Consider the following 17,489-nt stretch of genomic DNA (forward strand, 5'->3'; position numbering starts at 1 on the left):
ATTACAGCTACATTTTGACCAACTTCCTCATCTACCTCCCACTGAAAACTTAAACTCTATCTCAGGACCCTCTTGCTGTACTTTTGCCTTATCTTGTCTAGAATCAGGCCTCCATTTCAATTCCTCGTCATTTCCAAACCATGTTGCCATACGTGTTCTCTCCCTACCCACTGCAGCTTTCCAGTTCACCTTTGTATATCATCGTCCCCTATTAAAATGCAGGCCTTTGGAAGTAAAGAGCTGTTTTGCCTGGTTTTATCTATATCACCAGCGTTTAGCTTGGCACACAGCAAATCTTTAACATAGGCTTTCTCCTTCACTTTTCTATTCATTTTTCACTACTTTTTCCTCACTTTTACAAAGATGAAATCATTAGTATGACAAACTGACTCACACTCTTCTGATAGCCAAATTATATTTAAATATACATAAAAGTCAATTTTACATGTTAGTCTTTCGTATCACTGAGTACCGTGCCAGAGCTGAGAATTCCCTCAAAAAACATCTAGGGTAAGTTCTGTCTGAATAGAAATTTCCTCTACAATATTCCTGACAAGTCATCATCCATATTCCATTTGAAGATCTCCAGTGATAGGAATTCACCATGTCTTGAGGCAACCTATTCTGCTTTGGAGCATCTCTAATTATTTAATGAAGGGAAGAAGAGACTTCAGAAGTTATTGAGCCCACCAATACCTGGGGGATGCTGGATCCAGTTTCAAACAACCAGTTTTCAAATTTACACCTCTAAAATTGGAAAGCTCGACAGATCAGACATTGATTTATTGTTTTGTTAATTTCTAGGCTTTAGAAAGTGATGGAATATAAATGTTAATCATGAAGATTCCACTTAAACATGTGTCATACCTTTTCACAGTGGCTATCAAACATTCACCAGCATATACCATCTATACCTGAACAGAAATTCTCTCTGCCATATTCCTTATAAGTGATTACCCTTACATGGTACCCAAACTTGCCTCTCTCTACAACATGCACCCACTGTTCCTAGTTTTTTATTCTGGGGCTAAGCAGAACAAGCTTTACCCTTTTTAAACATGGCAGCCCTTTAAATACTAGAAAAGATCTATCATGTCTCCTGTAAGTCTTACATTCTTCAAGCCAAATAGTCCCAGTTTATTCAATCATTCCTTGTATGACATGGTCTTCAGTCGCCCTCCTTTGTCCAGTTTGAAAATGTCTTTTCTAAAATGTGGCACCCAGAAGGGAGCAGAACCAAGAAAACATTGTAAACAGTAACAGATACACCGTGTGATGATCAACTATGATAGATTTAGCTTTTCTCATCAATGCAATGATCCAAGACAGTTCCAAAAGACTCATAATGGAAAATGCTATCCATATTCAAAGAGCTCTGAAATCTGAATGCAGACCAAAACACACTATTTTCACTTTTTTTCTCATGGTTCTTGAATTTTGTTCTGATTCTTCTTTCACAATATAACTAATGTAGAAATATGTTTAACATGATTGCAAATGTATAACTTATATCACATTGCTTGCTGGCTTGGGGAGGGTAGAGGAGAGGGAGGGAGAAAAATCTGGAACTCAAAATATTATAAAAATAAATGTTGAAAAAATGAATGTTGAAAACAATCTTTACATGTAAATGGAAAAAAATACTATTTACAGAAAATAAAATGTGGCACCCAGAGTGATGAAAAAATATTCTAGATATGGTCTAAACTGATCATATCCAGAGCAAACAGCAGTACTATCTCCTTCATCATATTCAATGGATATCCCTCAAGGCTCAGTCCTAGGCATTCCTCTTTTGTCCCCGTACACTATTTTCAAAGTTTTTGATTTCAAAACCCTATTATACTTTTAAATTATTGGGTCCCCCCAAAGAGTTTCTGTTTCTATGGGTTATATCTACTGATATTTATCATATTAAATATGAAAACATTATGATGATGAAGAAAATAGTTTTGATTTTGCAGACCCCATGAAAAAAGGTCTTGGGAACTATCAGGGTCCTAGGACCACACTTTGAGAATTCTTCTCTATACTGTTTCATTTATTGATCTTATTAGTTGTTTGTGAATTAAATTTTTATCTCTATGCTAATGACTTTCTAATTATCCAGTCCTAACCTGTTCTGACCTCCAGTCTCATTTTAAATGGTCTGTTGGACACCTCAAGCTAGATTTCTCATGTGCATCTCAAAGTCAATATATTCAAAACTGAACTGAAAATCTTTGTCTTCTAACCTTTCCCCCTTCAGAACTTCCCTAAAACCCTAATACCTAATACCTCAATACACCATTCTCAGGCTCACATCCTGGCTGACATCCTTAAATTCTCATACTCTCTCACTCCCCATATTCAATCTAGTGTTAAGTCCTATGGCTTTTACCTTTATAACATCTCTTCATCTTTCATCTGGGACTGCTACCACCATGGTTCACTCCCTGATCATCTTGTGCCTGTACTATTTCAGTAGCTTTCTGGTTGGTCTTACTGCCTCAAGTCTTTCCTTCTTCTAGTTATTCCATCACTTGGCTGTCAAGTTAAACTTTCTAAAGCAAAGATCAGACTATATCATTTCCACACCAGATCTCTGTTCATTAAACTCCAGTGGCTCATGATCATCTCTGGGATCAAATATAAAACTCTCTATTTGTTGTTCAAAACCTTTCACAACATGGTCCCATACCACCTTCTCAGTTTTCTTATTTCCTATTTCCATGTACTCTGTGATGCAGTTAAACAACCATCCTTTCAGTTGTTCCCACAATATACACTTATCAATTTTCCTATCTGACCCCCATGCCTGGAATTCTCTCCCTCCTCATGTCTACCTCCGGCTACCCTTGTTTCCTTCAAGTCTCAGTAAAACCCTATTTTCTGTAAGCGTTTTCTGATTTCCCTTAATGCTTCCTTCTTTTGCTTTATCCAATTTATTTTGTATATCTTTTTTTTCACAGTTGCTTCCATTTTGTCTCCCCCAACTATAACGTGAACTCCTTGAGAGCAGGGACTATCTTTTGCCTTTCTTTATACCCCCAGTTCTTAGCAGCGCATGGCATATAGTAGGTGCTTAATAAATGCTTATGAAATGATTGTCTACCATGTTTTTCTTAACATAGCGGCACTGACTTATTTTGCTACCATGTTATAGTGCTGACTCATACTGAGTTTGCAATTCACCAAGAGTTGTACTTTTTTATATTCTTTATGAACATATAGCAATTTACAGTGTTGGAAAGCATTCTCATACTAACTTGTGTGGCCTTGAACATGTCATATGACATCACTTGGTCCCATTTTCCTCACTTACAAAATGAGAGTGTTGATTTCTAAGGTGTTGTCTAGAACTAATATTCCATATCAATTCTATCCTTTAAGTTCCATTTTTAAAGATTCCTTCCAACTCTAATATTCCAAAAATATAAATGCCTACGTGTCAGAGAAGAATTTGATCAACCAGAAAATATTTATTAAGCCTAATATATTTTATGTATTAAAAATTGTAGAAAATAAAATTAGGCTTCCATTTATAAGCGATAGTATGTTTGGATTCCTTCAAACTCAGTTGATGTCCATGAGGGTTTTTCTTCTGTTGGATCATCTTCAGACAAATTGCTGTTATATACATTTGACTGTCATTCTTCTTATCATTTCACCTTTTCATTTTGCTATGTCCCTTTTATTTTTTCCTGGTGCTTTCCAGTGGTTGAAACAAATTGAGGGAACAGAGGCAGCACTAACACAGAAGATGATAGACCTGGAGAATGAAAAGGTAAAGGACCTAAAATTCTGGGGGTGATTTTCAAAGAGATAATTCATTCCTAAGGAAAAGTTTTTAATATATTTTGAAAGTTATTTCAATAGTGGTGGTCCTAGTTTGTGCTGTTACTAAAATATATGATAATTAATTAATATCTGCACAATTCTGGATAAAATGAATAACAACAATATTAGCTCAAATATCTATAGCACTTTATGGTCTTTTAAAAAAATAACAACCCTGTAAAGTGGGTGGTGTAAATATTGTTATCCCAGTTTTATAGAAGAGAAAATTGAGCCTCAGAGAGAGGAATTGATTTTCCCAACATCAAAAAATTAGCAAAGTAGAAGTGGATCTCCTGAATTCAGTGGCCCTCTAAATAAGAAGCTGTCCAGCAAATATGAAAGTGGACTTTTTGCATTTAATAAGGAAGTTTTGCACATTGACAATGGTAAATCTAAAAGCTGTAACTCAATGTATACTGACAATTAGGAGATCTAGGTTCAGTTCCTACCAGAACTATTAGCTTATGTGATCTTGGACAAATTATTTCCCACAGGTAGGTTTTATTTTCCTTGTTCATAAAATAAGGTGATTAAATGATCTTTAAGGAGATTTCCAGTTCTATGCTTCAGTGACTCTTTTGTTTAATGTATTGACTGTTCAATATGAGCAATGAATCTTTGATTTTAAATGTTGTCCATTAATTCCCAATTCCCTGAAGTGAGTCTGTACAAGTCCAGATGATTCTTCACTAACATATTTACTTTTGAACAATATCTTTTTTTTTAACATGGAAATTTCAAGGAAATCTAAGAATGATAATGATCTTCATCCTTTGTGTAAAGGATGCATGAAGAGAGCCTATTCTCAAGGCTCAGAGTAGTTTATGCTCATTGAAAACTAGCCCTGCCCTGGAAAAGACAGTTTGAACTTTCATAGTATCATAAATTTAGAGTTGCAATGGACCTGAGAGGTAATCTCATCCAACTTCATTTTACACATGAGGAAACAGGCTAGTAGAGTTTAAGGGATTTAACCAGGTTTGATTACTTAATGTTTCCACTGAGAAACATTAGCAGAATGTTAATTCTCTGTAATATATCATCATAATTCCATATGCCCTAGTCAGATTCTGTCTTTTCTTTGATCTTTGCATTGCCTCTTCTTCCATTCCATGTAACCACCAGCTTCTTTAGAAATACAACTTAGGTACGACTTATTATAGGTATATAATACTCTTTCTCTCTCTCTCTCTTTCTCTTTCAAAGTTATTAAATCTCTTTGTATAAATCTCTTTGTATAAGCTTTGTATTTACTTACTTATATATAGGTTGTATCTTTGTGGCCTCAAATAATGTAAGCTCTTTTAGGGTTAGGATTGTTTTGCTATGCTATACTCCCAGCACCTACCCTAGTGATTGCTGATTAGATAGTTCAATGCAAGTAAAAAGCAGATAATAATACCTGAACCACTTCTCTTACTGGGATGGTATGAGGACAGTACTTTATAAACTTTGAAGTATTATTCAAATATAAGTTACTAGTTATCTTCCTCATTCTAATTATTAAGGTTTTGTCACAACTTTAAAAGATGTGTAAGTTTCATCCATTGATAGGATCTTCAACCTCCTTTTCCCTTTTCAAATGGTCTCCCCCAAGTTTCTGGGGCTCAAATATTCTACTCCTGAGGGTAAGCCTTCTGCTGATGAGGCTCTCCATCCTTAACTCCACTAATCTTTACATGGTGGATACACAGTTCATTAGAAGACCTGTTTTCAAAGCCTTTCTAGCTTGGCTGAAATTGCCAGAGCTTGGGATCTACTCTTCCATTTATGCTGAGAACAGGGTCCACTTTTGTATTTAGATGACACATTGGAGGAATAATATACTGGAGGGTTGTTCTTATTAGCCTCCCCCATTAGAATATAAGCTTCTTGAAAGCAGAGTGTTATTACTCTTCTTTATTAAATATATGATTATCATAGCAAGTGATGCTTAGTATGTACGTATAAGTAATAAATACTTGTTGGTTACTTTTCATCACAGGGAAGCATCTTGACTTAAACATGAGAACTACATCTCCAAAACACTGTGGTTTTAAAGAGTATTATTCATTTTCATTCCTGTATATTATGCTTCATTCTTACTTTCCCCAGGACCTCTTCAGTAAGCAGAAGGGTTATCTAGAAGAAGAACTGGATTATAGGAAACAAGCCTTGGATCAAGCTTACATGGTAACGTAAAAAAGTATCCTTAGTTTTTCGTCTTTGTCTGGCACGCAATGTTATTGTTGCCTTAGGTCAGCATTTGGTTAGGAAAATAAATATACCGTGTAACTGTCTTTATGAAGTAGTATCAATGTAATTCCAAGTTAAAGGTTAAATAATGAAACGAAATATTTTTCTTTTATTTTTGTTCCAAATATGAGTTTCTGAAGAACTCAAAGTAGTTTTTGCCTTTTTAATACACCTATGAATTGGCAACATTCTGACAGAAATGATGATATTTGATAACCAAGAAATTCAGTGACTGAGTTAACCAAGAAAAAAACATTTATCTGTGTATCTTAAACTCTATACGTATTTATTTTTAAATGAATGTAGAACTTTCTTTTCTATGACTCACTTTGATACCCATTAGAGGTCAAAGTGACAGTTATTTTTTAAAAAAGCAAACCTTTAAGGGCAATCTCAATCAAGACAGAAAGAAAACAGAAAACAAGTATAGACTTGTATTTGACAAAAGTTGCGTAATTAATGTAATAGCTTTCTCATCACATTTTGCTCTGTGCTTTCATAGAGCTATCCTGCTCTTAAGGCTATGAAACAGGAGGCAGGGAAGAGGTGGCTTTAAAGTGTTTCTCTGAGGATGAAGTTAGCTTTCCATCAAGGAACGTGAATCCTCCAAATTTAAAGCTTTACATGACGATAAGGGGGCGCTAAAGTGCTTGTTGGTTGACCTGAGTCCTTGGGATGTAAAAACCATTTTACTCTCTTGGACCCTTTCAGACTATATTCCTCAAATTTCTCTATTGTCAGTGTGGAGTAGTGGCCAGAGAATTGGCCTCGAAATCGAGCAAGTTCTGATGCTGACACATGCTGGTTGTATGTCTCTGGGCAAGTTCTTCACCTCTTAATGGTCTAGCTGGTTCTTCAAGATTATAAAAGAAAAAGTCAAGTTTTATAGGTAGAGAGAGCTTTTTCACTTCAGGTTCCTTAGACCAGTGAAATTATGACTAGCCACTATTTTCTACCCATAGTTCTAGTGTATTTTTTATGTGGTTAGTAAAATGTGGCACAGGAAATCATGGTGTGAAACCAAATTCCAGGTATTTGTGGAAAAGACATTTTGTTATCTACTATACATTTCTGGAACAGACTAGAGTCAAAGGTGTCATATTTTTATGTTAAGAAGGTATGTAGAATTTGGTCTTGGTAGAAGCATCTAAAAATCATTCTGAGGCCCTACTCGGCATAGGGAAATTCAAGGTGTAGGACTGGGTGATTGAATGCTATAGTCAATTTGTGGATTGGAGAATAAATAAAAAGGACCTATGACTGCAGCCATATAAAATAGTAACCTTAAACTATGCTTTAAACTAGGGTTCATTTATCTTAGCTATCTAACATCTGAGAGGAAACTGAGGAGAGGGTTATCGGAGTAGTGTACTCCAAAGAATGCAGGATTCTGGAGTCAGAGAATCTGGACCCAAATCCTGGCTTTACTATTCTTTAGCTGTGTGACTTTGGAAAAGTCACTTCTCCTATCTTAGTTAGTTGCCTTATTTGTAAAATAAGGGTATTGAATGAAGATGACCTTTATTACCATTTCTAGCTTTAAATCCGAGGAGGAAATGTTATAGGAACAGAAGGCAAACTTATTGACTTTCCTTTCTTAGTGAAGTACATGTGGGCCTCAGCTGATTATTGTTTATTTCTGAGTAAAAAAGCTGTCCAAGTATGTAGGTTTAAAGCTTACTTGTGTGTATGTGCATGTGTGTGTGTGTGTGTGTGTGTGTGTATGTGTGTAAGAGTCATTTTGCCAGGGGTAATTTATAGCTTTTACATTGGTTGCTATGGATTTTTCATACCATATTCATAAGTAAAACATGATTCGAAAAGTTGACAGTGTAATCATTCCAAAAATCACTTTTTCTGTCATTAAATGTCTTCTGATGCTGTCTTTAAAGACAAACTTGATGGAAGTTTGACTTGAAATTTGAGTCAGTTATTTTAGTCTCAAAACTTTGTTAGGATGGTGAAGCAGAAGAAAGAGAAAAAATGGTTTTCTGCTTTTTATTCTTAAAGTTTCTATCAGATGTCAATATTTCTATGCTTATTCCCTGAGCTAAAAAAAAAAAAATCAACCGGCCGTACCGTTTTAAGAATATATTGTACATGGGAGTCTCTAGATGGGGGCTCATCTCTCCTTTTACAAGGCTCAGTCCCTTGTCCTTTTTAACAAAGGGAACAAGCACTGCTTCCCTCAGCACCCATCTGCTGCCCAAAGCCTGAGCCTCATAGGGGGAGTGACATGGTTCCTACTACTCTGACTTGGGGACGAGAGTCTATTTCGCATCTTCACTCCTACCCCTTACCCCACCCACAGCTGCTTGCTCCTTAGCTTAACCACCAACACACCTTTGCCTCCTCTCCCTGACTCCCTCAGCTTTGCTACCCCAGGGCCTGCTGGGTCGGTCCTTCCTTCTCCGCTTGTTTCCAATGTGCCACTGTCTGTATGATTTGGGTTGCTCAGAAAATCCAGGACCTGGAAGCCACACTGTACAGCGCTCTGCAGCAAGAGCCCGGCAGGCGGGCCAGCGAGGCGCTGAGCGAGGCCCAGCGGGAGGACCTGCGAGCGGCCGTGGAGAAGGTGCGGAGGCAGATCATGAGGCAGAGCCGGGAGTTTGACAGCCAGATCTTACATGAGAGGATGGAGCTGCTGCAGCAGGCCCAGCAGGTAATAGGCCAAGGGACGTCCCTTGGTGCGCACGCCTGATGGGTTACCCCTCAAATTACCACGGTCATTGCTCTTACCATGCCACACTCCACAGCCTGCTCAGTAATCCGCCTCGCCACTGATGCCCAACCGGAGATTTGATTAGAATACAGGTGTACCTCACTTTGGGGAATGGATGCCTTCTTGACAAGTTAGATTTTAAGAAGATTGCTAGAAATCAAGTCATATTTCCCTATTGCCTTTATCTTATAAAAAGGAGGATATGTTCCCCCAGGGTTGGAGAAAAAAACAGAGATGAAGAGGGCCTGCCTTCTTGATGTAATACAAATCATATGCAGCAATTTTTCTTTAAATTGTCCATTTAATGGAAAACAGTAATAGCCTGGAAATATATTAAAATATTCAAAATATTTAAAAACTTAAACCCTCTTTGGAACTTGAATCTACCTAGAAGAGTCTATTCTATACTTCTTCCTGCATCCAAAATATGGATTTAAAATTCTCCTTTTTAAAAGAATTTAAATTTTTAAAAATTTTCATATTCTAATAACCAGAAAAGTTAGTTTTAATTTAAAAAAATGGAATATGAGCAAGGGTGATTAAAATACTTTTACTATTGCCTTTGTTTAAGCAATCCACACCTTAAAAAGTGTTCGCTGCTGACTATTAAAGTTTTTTAAAAATAATTTTGGGCCTGTGAACCACAAGCTTGCATTTTGAAGTTACCAAAAGTTTTGAAAGAATTATTTACCTAAGTATATTTTTACAAAAAGGGAAGGGTGGTAGAAACAGTATGGCACTTAGAGTGAGGAGTCCTGGGTTCAAATCTTGGTTCAGATATTTAACCCTTAGCAACTCCCTTCCTCTCTTGTAGTTTTAATATTCTCATTTGAAAGGTAGATATGACATCTAGTTTATCAAAAAGCATTTTTCAAGTGCTTTCTATGTGCCTGGCCCTGTGCTAATCTCTGAGGAGACAAAAAAAGGCAAAAATAGTGCATAGGAGCTTACATTCTGATGGAGGAGATAATATATAAATAACCAGGGCCCGTCAAGATACACAGTGTCCCAAAAGTCTTAGTACATTTTAAAGCCTTAATAGGTTAAAAAAAGCACTAAGGCTTTTGGGACATTGGTTATCTAGAGAAAGAAATGGAAGTCAATCTTAAAGAGGAAGGCATTAGGACTTGTATCACCTGTCTCACAGGCTTGTTTTCAGGAAAGTACTTTGCAGACATTAAAGTATCCTAGATGTGAGAATGACCTTTGCTCTTATTCCTTTAAGTGGGGTTACACCTGTAGTCATCAAATCAAATAATCTGTGCTTGCTTAGGTTAAAACCCTGATTGGAAGTGAAAAGAGTCAGGAATGGAGAATCTTCTTTGGATTGTTCACATAAGAGGCCTTTCAACAGAGACTGAACTGTTAATTGTTGGAGATGGTATGGAGGGAATTCCTACTTTAGTACAAGTTGGACTCTATGGAGTCTGAGCCTTCCCCACCATCTTGTAAATTCGGTGATTCTGTGTGATATTGAGTGATCAGTCTTTAGAACATTCTCATCTCCTGCCAGCAGTGTAAGTCAAGTCATCAAATTCCCTTTGTGCCTGAAGGCCAAGACTGTTACCATAAGGAGATCATAATGGTCTCCTGAGAATCTTTTAAAAAATGTATTCCTAAATCCAGGTTCAACTACCTTTTTTAACCCCCACTCTGTCCCCATCCCCTGCTTGCAGCTATTTTTTAAAGCCTTATCCAAGGTCACTTGAAAACCACCTCTGATCTTAGAGGTACATTTCCTTTGATAGCATTTGGTAATTATGTGTAGGTTCATGCTGTCTGACTTTTCCTCTACTTCCCAGTTTGTAAGAGTGGTATTACATTTATCTTATAGTCTCTTCTATTGTAGTCATCTGTGCCTTTGTCCTTCCCATCTTTTAAATAATAAGTTCTAGTGGTGTTAGTTATCAAATAAAAAAATGCATGTTAAAACATCCTACAAACCTTAAATGCTATATAAATGCCAGCTTCCATTATTACTAATAATGAACATAATAATTTGTTAATCTTAAGCCCAGTAAGTTGCACCTAATAAATGTTCATTGAAATTAAATAAGCATAGACAGGTAACAAAAGGGGAAACTTTAATTTGATAAAAAGGAATGTTCTAGATGGAAAGCCATAATTATAAAAACAAAGTGAGAAGCCAGAGTTTGAAGAGAAGAAACTGTCTTGTTGGTGGAACCAGGTACTGTCAATATTTCCACCAAACCAGCCCTAATTTTTTTTTTACGGGTGACACAGAGGATAGAGCACTTACTGTACTTGGACTCATGAAGACCTGAGTTCAAATTTTGACTCTGAGACACTAGCCATATGACCCTGGGCAAGTCATTTAATGTCAATAAAATTCTGTTTCCTCTTCTGTATGGAAATAATAATAACATCTACCTCCCCAGGTTGGTGTGAGGATCCAGGGAAATAACATATGAAGTGCTTTTGCAAACTTTAAGTGCTATATAAATGCTCACCATTTTATTGTTGGTATATCATTTTATTGTGAGCATGAGAATCACCAGCAAATACAAATATTGCAATGAATAGAGAAGAAGTAAAAAAATTGGACTTCTATTAGGTAGAGTTTGCTGGGTTTTTTTAAAAAAAATATTTTCACACAGACTCCAAGACTCTTGGTACTTTTGGTCCTTTGGCAGACATGATTGGATGGATGTGATTCCCTCCCTCCATTGAGACAATAATTTAAGTCAATGAGATTCAGCACTTAATAGGTAAACATTTTGGTCTAACCACTAAAGGAGATAAAAGTTTGGGTGGTGCTTAGTCTCTGTCCTTCTAGAGTTACTGGACAGTTGTGGGATAAGATGATACATTGAAAGCCAAAATGCAAATGAAAATGTGAAAGGTGCAAGAAATATGCTATAAAATAATGTGCTGTAGAAGAAATATGACCCATTGCATGCCAGAGTTGTAAAGGATGTTGATGATCATCTGGTCCAGCCCTCTCCTTTAAGAGGTGAGGAAGCTAGAGTAAGTGAGCTCTGTCCAGGGCATATGAGGCCTCAAGAGAGAAAGCTTACTGCATACTAGGGGGGATCAGAGGACACTTCATGGATAAAGGGGGCTAGAGAGATCACAATCTATAGAGTAATTAGAATCCCTCTTTTTGGCAGAGGGCCCTCATTTCCACTATTTTCTACCATTTGCCCATGAATCATTCTGAAGAGTCGTTTCAACCTTGAATTTTAGTTGTTATAAATGCATACTCTCTGATGTTACCTCGTATGGATAAAGATTTGTTCATGAAGTGTAGGTCTTATTGCTCTTGGCCAAAGCAAGGTCTATAAGAAAAGCATCCATGCAGGATAATAATGTTTGCAAGTTTATAGTGTTAGAGTAAAATTCTGTCCCATTGCTAGAGTACATTCATAAATGGTAGCATCAGACTGCCCCAGTAGCATACAGATTTATTTGTAGGGTCTGAAGTAACCCATGTCAAACTTATGTTCTATGTTTATTTCAGGCAGTAAGTTGGGCTCCCTCCTTTGGAATTGATCTTGAATGAATGTTAGTTGGATATTCCCAAGAACACTTTCACTTTCACTGAGCAAAAACCAAAATAAAGTAAAAAGGTGTTACTGCTCAGGACCTTCTCCAAAATTAGTTCACTGAGTTAGGAACATCAGGTGGTTTCTCCCTTTATGGGGATAGCCTACACAAAAATTCATTTGAACTTGGAAATAAAATCATAAGGATAGGGGTCAAACCCTGAGATTACTCCGATGTAAGAAAATCCCCGTCGAGGAAACTCCCGTCACTGGAAGTTGGTAACTTCTTCCCAGTTTATAGACTTGAAGCCCTGAGAAGTTACAAAAGACTTGTCTAATATTCTACAACCATTATGCCAGAGGCAGGACTTGAACGTGGACTTTTCTGGCTTTGAGATCGGCTCTCTACTACATGGTACCGACTGCAAAGAAAGGGGATGTAAAGAAAAAAATAATTTGTAAGAAGAAAGGAGTAGTGATGACCATCATGACTTCCTAACGTTAGCAGATGCATTTTTATTTATTGTACTCATTGTGTTCATCCTTTGTTGACAAAGAAGACCATGCCATCAGAGAAATAATGACATGACTTGCACTTGACTTTGTTTTGGGTGAGGGAGGGCTGTGCAGGTCACCAGCCTCACTTCTCCTCCAGAGCCATCTGAATCCAGTGACCAGATATTCATCAGGATGACTGGAGATGACCCAGGATGCACTGGGAGACCTTGGACCCTTTAGGCCAAGCTCTTTGCAGGAACTCACTTAGGGTGAGACAAAGTCCATTCATGAATAATTCTGTTTAAGAAGTAGCCAGGGCATGGCCCCTTTAATGAGGCCAAGAAAAAGAAAGACATCAGACTGGGAGGGAAACATCAACAGTTACAACTGATAATCACTCTAAAGCTAAGAGGGTCCGGAAGAAGCCTTAGGCAGGGGCCCACTGGCATCCCAGGTTTAGAGTGCAGTAGGTTTAAGGTTTTGGGAAAGGACAGGGGAAAGGGAATGGAAGGGAAGGGAAGGGAAGGGAAGGGAAGAAATAGGAAGGGAAGGGAAGGGAAGGGAAGGAGGCAGTAAGATCCAAGTCAACTGGGCATCTTTTGGCCATCCAAATTTACCTTCCTTTGCAGAGAAAGAAGGGGAAGGGAGGCAGACAGGAGAGGAGGAGTTGAGTTACCCAGCTAGCTGGGTCCACATTCAGCCAGCTGTGTCTACTCACAGGATTGGTTAGTCCTTTGTTGCCGAAGAAGACCATGCTAACAGAGAAATGATGACATGACTTGCACTTGACTTTGTTTTGAATGAGGGAGGGCTGTGCAGCCTCACTTCTCCCCCAGAGCCATCTGAATTCAGTGACCAGATATTCATCAGGATGACTGGAGATGACCCAGGATGCACTGGGAGACCTTGGGCCCTTTAGGCAAAAGTCTTTGCAGGTACTCACTTAGGGCAAGGCAACACCCATTCATGAATAGTCGTATTTGAATCATCAGAGTGGTGACTTTCTTTAGTATAGAACATGAATCCTCTATACCAGAGGTTAAGAACCTGGGCAGGTTCTGAGATTCACCAAGGGATCCATAGCCAGATTTCAGGGGGTCTGTGAACTTGTATAGGAGTATGACACATTCACATTCAGTCTCTATCACTTGTCCTTGTTGCTGTCATCTATGCATGTCTTTTAAAAATAGAAGTTGATTGATGAGTTGCATGTGCATTCAGGTCAATTGCTTAGGCATCTCCTCTTTTTCCTCTTTACTGAAATAAATTTTTTTTGTGTCTTCAGAATTTCATTCTTGAGAGCTTTCTGTCTCCCGAGAACTGACTTCCTCTATAGTATTTTAGTCCATGGGATCCTACTTATCTTCCCTTTTTTCTCTGAACCTTTTGTATTTTGCTATTCCAAAATCCAGGGTTCATGTCACACTGTGCCTGGTTTTTCCTTTCTTAACTGTCACATCCAGAAATAGTGTAAAACTTTTCTTCAAAGTTCCCATTGTTGCTATCCCAGAAACCAGTTCCTCCATGCTGTTAGCAATTAGATCCAGAATAGCAGTTCTCCCCATTGGTTTTTATATCTTTTGAAGGTTGATTATTATATTTCCTCCCACTTCTGATACATTGGAAACTGTAAATTGCTGCACTCGATAATGAGGGTGTATTATTATATTTTAACTTGGTGAAAGAACATCTGGGGTGATCCTTATTACCTTGAATCTGGGAATTAGAATAAGATTTTTTTTTTTCTGTATGAAGACTAGTGCCCAAAGAATAGTTTTGAAGTAGCAGTTATCTAGAAGTGGAGATAAAACGGACAAGCAGTTGGTATGATTTTATGGTAGTAGCTGAAAGGATCTAATTCCGTCTGAATGCATGAGGATTTACATAATGCTACTTCCTACTAAGAGCTAACTGCAGTTCATTTTACCTCCTTTAGATGAACTGTGACCACATAAGAAAAATCAGATTTGACTGTCTTGAATTAGAATGCTCGTATTAAATTTCAAAGTGCAAAACAAAAAGCTATTGGGGAATAAATTGTATGTTGATTGAAAAATATATACTTTGAGAGGCAGCATGGTATGATGGAGAAAGGCAATGATTGGAGTCAAGAAAATCTAAGGTTAAGTCCTGCCTCTGATGGAGACTATCATGCAACCCTGGGCAAGTTCTCTAACTTCTTGATGCCCAAGATAACTCTCTAAACTATACATAACAAAGAAGGTGCTGACCTATATTGGTAGAGGAAGCATCCTCATATAAGAGTTCTTTCTTCCATGAAGTCTCAGTATTTCATTGGATCTGTGAGCTTATCAGAGGGGATATTCCTTCTAACTGTCCATGGTATTTCTTGTCCATGTATTTTCATAGTCTCCATTGAGGAGTCACATAATAGTCTTGTTGTTTTCCTCTTCTCTGGATAATTCTTGGATTTCAGCACTGCTTCTAGGTTCTGTTACCCCTCATTCATTTTTTTAAAGCTTAAGTTTTATTTAGGATTTTATTTTCCTCCAATTTCCCCTGAAATTTTCCCCAATGTAAAAATAATTTTTAATCTTCATTTTAGAAATTTTGAGTTCCAAATTCTCTCCCTCCCTTTCCTTCCCCCTCATTGAGAAGGCAAGCAATTTGATAGAGATTATACATTTGTAATCATGTACAACATATTTCCATATTAGTCATATTGTAAAAGAAAAAATAGACCCCCAAGCCCCAAGAAAAATCAAGACAGCAAAAAAAATATGCTTTGATCTGTATTCAGACTCCATTAGTTCTTTCTCTGTATGTCTCATTCTTTCTCTATGGTTTGCCCACCTCCTCTTCCAATCATACAGGTACTTGATAATGTTTTTAATGGTACTTTTTATGGACAAGTTATCATTGGTTAATATGTTACAATCTACTTAGACCTATCATGTATTAGTCAATCAATCAGTTAACCAGTATTTATTAAGCACTTACTATGTACCAGGCCCTGTACTGAGCATTAGGGATATAAAGAAAGGCGCTCACATTCGAATGGTGGGTATGACAAGATGCAAACAATTATGGACATATAAGATATATGCTTTGTAAGTGGGAGGTAATCTCAGAAGGAAAGTGTTGGGGTTGGGAGGGAGGATCCCTTTTCAAAGTGGAATTTGTGCTGAGTCTTAAAGAAGTCAAGGAAGCTAGGAGGCTGAGATGAGAAGGGACAGGCAGTAAAAAGATATGGAATTGGAGTATGGAGTGCTACATACTCGAATTAACAAATAGGCTTCAGTATCTCCTTCAATTGCCACTATTTTGAAAGTGTGTGGATCCATGATTTCAGGTCTTATTGTATTGCCAGGAGACTAATGATATTTAAAAATGGATACTGGTGGCAGGTAACAGCTTGGAATTGTAGTGACCCATCAAACAGATGGCAAGATACAGACATTAGAAATCCCTTAGGTACTATTTAAGTATTCCAATGAGTGGGATAGCCACAGGGCAAATGCCACCCCCCCCCTTCCAAATGCAGACATTTATTGACCTATACGATTGGAGAGGCTTCATTGGAGAGGTCACTTTGTGAAGTGCCAATAACACTGGACTTTGAGTCAAGAGAGCTAAAGTCATATCCTGGCTCCAACATTTTCAAAGTGTCAAGGTTACCAGGGTCAAATTGTATAATTTCTTTGAGCCCTCAGTTTGCCCATCTGTAAAATGGTAATAGTACTGCTTTGACCATCTAACTCATTGAGTTGTAGTGGCTAACCCCTTTGGAAACCTTTGGAACCTAAGCAAATGTGAAGCAAAGAATTCTGTCTTGGAGAGGAGCTCAGTGGTCAACTTATTCCTCTAAAGGAAACTCCACTGTAACATACCCAACAAGCTATCAGCCAAAGAGGGATAACCCATCACCTCTTTAAGCACTCCATTTCTCTCTTGGACAGCCGTAATTGTTAGGACATTTTTCCTAGCACATAGCCTGAATGTGCCTCTTTGTAATATACACCCCATTGTTCCTGGATCTGCCATCTTCAGATCAACAACACAAGTCCAGTCCCTTCCTTCATATAGTAGCCTTTCAAACAGCCGAAGGTAGTTGTCATGTAACCCCTGAGTCTGCATTCTGTAAGGTTAAACCTCCCCAGCTCTTTAAAATGAGTTTGAGTTGATGGCTCTTGCTGAAACGTTGCTGCCTTGTTTGAGGACAAATTCATGAAATATTTAAAAGCAGCATTACTCTGGAGCTAAACTGTGCTTTGTCTAGTTTTATGTAGAGTGGTAAATAAACTCAGGGAAACATGTAATTATCTTGAATAGTGGCTAACACTTCCCCCATAACTATTGAAAAAATAACAATCATCAAATTGCTTCTTGACAAAAACACTCATTCACACTGGTTGAAAAATTATATAGACTACCAATGGTGTATTTACTAGTTATGGAACTGACCTGCTTCAAAATTTTTTTAAAAATACAAAAACTTTCAACATCTAAGATCTTAATTTTCATAATTATGTTCCAGTTGAAATATTAATGGACATTAACATCATGGATTAGGACTTAATCTCAGATCTGATCTTACCTCAAACATTAGCTGCATGATCATGGAAAAGTCACGGGGTTTCTCCAGATCTTATTACATCATAAAAAGTAATTATCAAAAGAAAAAAGCTTCGATCTTGTTAACAAGATAAATTACCTTGGCCAAACACATACTAATGACAATTCACCTT

General features: G+C 37.5%; 1 protein-coding gene across 1 annotated transcript in view; it reads left to right on the forward strand.

Annotated features, from left to right (window-relative positions):
• JAKMIP1 (janus kinase and microtubule interacting protein 1) overlaps positions 1–17,489 on the forward strand; it is a 252,553-nt gene that overhangs the window by 210,162 nt on the left and 24,902 nt on the right. Inside the window, exons 17-19 of the mRNA XM_072620192.1 lie at positions 3,698–3,766; positions 5,914–5,991; positions 8,513–8,716. Coding sequence (XP_072476293.1) covers positions 3,698–3,766; positions 5,914–5,991; positions 8,513–8,716 — 351 coding nt within the window. The remainder of the gene's footprint in view (positions 1–3,697; positions 3,767–5,913; positions 5,992–8,512; positions 8,717–17,489) is intronic.

The sequence above is a fragment of the Notamacropus eugenii genome, chromosome 6 (genome assembly GCF_028372415.1).
Source record: "Notamacropus eugenii isolate mMacEug1 chromosome 6, mMacEug1.pri_v2, whole genome shotgun sequence".
Taxonomy (NCBI): Eukaryota; Metazoa; Chordata; class Mammalia; order Diprotodontia; family Macropodidae; genus Notamacropus; species Notamacropus eugenii.